Here is a 3,649-nt window from a genome sequence, read left to right as displayed (position 1 = left end):
GATTTGGCAGAGTTTCTACAGCTGGATGCCCTTCCTAACGCCAACCACTCAGAGAGTGTAGTGGGTGCTTTTACGTGTCACCCGCACGAAAACGGCCACGCTCGAAATGGTGTCTTTTATGTGCCACCCGCACAAGCCAGTCCAGGGGCACTGGCAACGATCTCGCTCGAAAATCCTACAGGAGCCAGTCAGGCGGTACTGGCAACGGCCACGCTCAAAATGGTGCATCTCATGTGCCACCCGCACAAGAACCAGTCCAGGGGCACTGGCAACGATCTTACTTGGCTTGCCGGGTCTTCTCACGCACAGCCCATTTCCAAAGGTCTCGGTCCGTAGTCATCGCCTCGGTGAGGCCCAATGTCGGTGAGTAGATTAATGTAAATTTTATCATAACTAAACATAAAAGTAAACAATACTCACAGTTGGGTGTGTTTCAAGCTGGTGGTTCAATAATCGCACAGCATCTACATAACGTTGATCACGTATCTTAGGAAAATAGAAAGAGAAAACAACAAAAATAAGAAGACAAAGGAAAAATCTGTATATGTTGACTATTACTGAGATGTTTGTTTGTGCATACTTATGAAGGACATCTCTAAACATGAATGAACAGCTCTAGTGTTCCAGCTCTAAAGATTTTGTATGGGAAATAGCTGATACAAAGTATTCCCATTGGAATAATATAATGGATTCTATAAGGTGGTGAGCTGACAGAATTGTTAGCACATCGAGCAAATTGCTTAGCAGCATTTCATCTGTATTTACGTTCTGAGTTCAAATTCTGCAAAGGTCGACTTCATCTTTCATCTTTTCAGGTTTGATAAAATAAATACCAATTCAGCATTTGGGTTGATATAATCAACTTACCCCTCCTCTGAAATTGCTGGCCTTGTGTCAAAATCTGAAACCAATATAATAGATACTATAATGAAGAAAATCTAACTATACAAAACAGAATACACTGCTCCACAACTCTATAGTTATACAAAATTGCTGGTGTAGTTGTTGTTGCTTAGGCACAGGCATGGCTAAGGTTGTTAAGTTTTTGGTTTAGTCCCATTGTGGTTTTTGGTTTAGTCCCATTAGAATTGGTGAAACTTTAACCAATTAGTTAACATGAATTGCAAGTTAGTCTGGTTTGAGACATTAAAATGAGAATTTCACGGAATTTTGACAACTTCTAACTTACTGATGATAGAAAAATAAAATTATCGATATTCTAGCGAGAGAAAAATTATACATTACGCCACAACGCAGAGACAAGATAACCAAATAATTAAACAAGCCAAGGGACTCTGCGTAGTCGTTTGACTTGCTAGAAATAGTTACAAAATCTCCTTCAAATCAACCTTACCGTTAAAAAAAGGGCATATTGTTAACATAGTTCAGAAAACACTATGCTTTAAAAAAAAAAGAAAAGAAAAAAAGAACAGGTGAGGTAATCATGGCCGGAATGCTTTACCTCAATCAGGCCGACTTGTAGCTCAAGAACAAAAACAACGTACTATAGAAATGAATAGAAATCAACGACAGATCAATAACAGGGAAAGTTGTCATTGGCTAATTAAATAAGTAAAAAATAAAATTAATTAAGGAACAAAAATCAATAATAAACTCTCCTTAACTTTGTAGAAAATATACTTCTATAGATAACCTTAGTTTGATTGTAACTAACGCGATGCTGTGACAACTTGCCTATAAATAAAGAACGAATTATTCTCTGGAGTGAAGCAACAATTTGGAGTGTAGTGTATTTTTATTTCCTAGAAACGGAATGAAATTCAATTATTTTAAGCACAAGAGATGTGGTATTTACGGAGAACATGAAGTTAGAACAGAAAACAAAAAATAAACGGCAATAATGTTCTGCTTTCGTCTTGTTTTACTGTTTGCCATCAGTCTGGCAGCCTTTTTTTATGTGGTGAAATACTTATATCTTTTAAACTGACATACAATGGGCCAGCAATATTCATAAAATAAAGTTCTAAAAGGGGAAAATAAGCAAGGGAATTTTAACTGATTTACATGACTTGCTGTGTGAGGGGACGTTGTTGTTGTTGGAGAAAAAGTTTGGAAAATAAGTATTTCAAAAATATCAAATAAATAATGGGAACCAATAACTTACATGCCCATAAATTGTTGAGGTGAATTCCCCCTCTTTAATCTGTATTGTGGCCATTGTTGTTTACTATATTGCCTTGAGGTGCGTTGCAAAATAAGTTTTTCACTTCATAACAGAACGTAATTAGAGAGGGTGGGAGAGATTTACTTGGTCACCCTGACAACTGCAGATGCTGTTAGAGAGGTGTTTTCAGGGGAGTTAATTATTAAAGTGGTGAAGATATAACGATTCATATTCCTAATGCGGCATATATAATCTTCGCTCCACCAAATTTTAATGAAAATTCATGATACTTCTTCCCAACTTTATGAATGAAATAACAAAATAGATTTTGCAGTCATATAGTTCTTCCTTCTGCATCAATGAAGAGTTTTAAAAGTTGGAAATCATCTTAATTTATTTGTATTAAACATTTGTTCGCCTTATTTTCAATCCTCACTAAATTGGCGAGATGGCAGAATCGTTAACAAGCTGGACAAAATGCTTCGCGACATTTCGTCCGTCTTGGCGTTCTGAGTAAAGATTTCGCCAAGGTCGACTTTGCCTTTCATCCTTTTGGGATCGATAAGTACTGGGGTCAAGCAATTAATTTACCCCGCCTCTCAAAAACTGTGCCCTGTGCCAAAATTTGAAACAATTTTCAATTCTCAATCGACTTTGCCTTTCGTCCTTTTGGTATCGATAAAGTAAGTACCAGTCAAGTACTGAGGCTGATGCAATTAACTTACCCCACCTCTAAAAACTGATGGTCCTGTGCCAAAATTTGAAACCATTTTCAATTCTCACTGCTTCCCACTACATACACGCTTAGGACGGAGCCTTGCACCCTTTATGAGAAACATTGATATTTAAGGAAATAATTTAAATAGGTCAATGACAGAAATTTCAGTGAGATAAGGAGTATCTATCACCTGCTATACAAAAGTTAGCGATTGAGACACTAACTCCTCAATGACCTTATTAATATTCTTTATTATGTCAGCAACTACCGTGAAATCTGAAATTTGAAGGAGGCTACAGTTGGAGTGTGCAAAGAGGTTCTGGGAAGACGACCAGTGAACAGGAAGCCTTGGATAAGTGACGAGACTTGGCAGACGGCGGAGGAGTGGAAAATGCTGAAGCAGGAGTTGAACCAAGCCAGAAACCATCAGCAGAAGCAGGCTGTTGCCAGTAAGTATAGTGAGGTGGTGAGAGAAGTCAAGAAGAAACTAAGGAGAGACAGAATAACATACTTCAATGAAGTGGCCGATGAAGCGGAAACAGCAACGAGGAAAGGAGACTTGATGGTACTATATGCAACAATAAGGTTACTGAGTGGAAGGAGAGGCAACCTCGTCAGACCAGTAAAGGACTAGGCCGGACGGTTGCTAACTTCCATTGAGGACCAACTGGTGAGATGGAAGGAACACTTCCAAGAGACACTTAACCGCCCTCCACCTCAAGATCCGCCAGAATTGGGGCCAGGGATTCCGCTCAATATGCGCATTGGAGAAATCACCAAGCCAGCAATCCGCAAAGCCGCGAAGA

At 38.7% G+C, this 3,649-nt stretch overlaps 1 protein-coding gene across 2 annotated transcripts in view; it reads right to left on the bottom strand.

The window, feature by feature from the left end:
• Positions 1-2,301, bottom strand: part of LOC106872720 (tetratricopeptide repeat protein 30A) — a 28,577-nt gene extending 26,276 nt beyond the window's left edge. For both annotated transcript variants that reach the window (XM_014919802.2, XM_014919803.2), the window contains exons 1-2: positions 2,126-2,301; positions 421-486 (exon numbers count right to left, since the gene is read on the bottom strand). In XM_014919802.2, coding sequence (XP_014775288.1) covers positions 421-486; positions 2,126-2,179 — 120 coding nt within the window. In that variant the 5' untranslated portion in view covers positions 2,180-2,301. The remainder of the gene's footprint in view (positions 1-420; positions 487-2,125) is intronic.
• Positions 2,302-3,649: the final 1,348 nt, after the last annotated feature.

The sequence above is a fragment of the Octopus bimaculoides genome, chromosome 1 (genome assembly GCF_001194135.2).
Source record: "Octopus bimaculoides isolate UCB-OBI-ISO-001 chromosome 1, ASM119413v2, whole genome shotgun sequence".
Classification (NCBI taxonomy): domain Eukaryota; kingdom Metazoa; phylum Mollusca; class Cephalopoda; order Octopoda; family Octopodidae; genus Octopus; species Octopus bimaculoides.
Note: the sequence above shows the minus strand (reverse complement) of the source record. Positions and strands in the feature narration are given on the sequence as shown.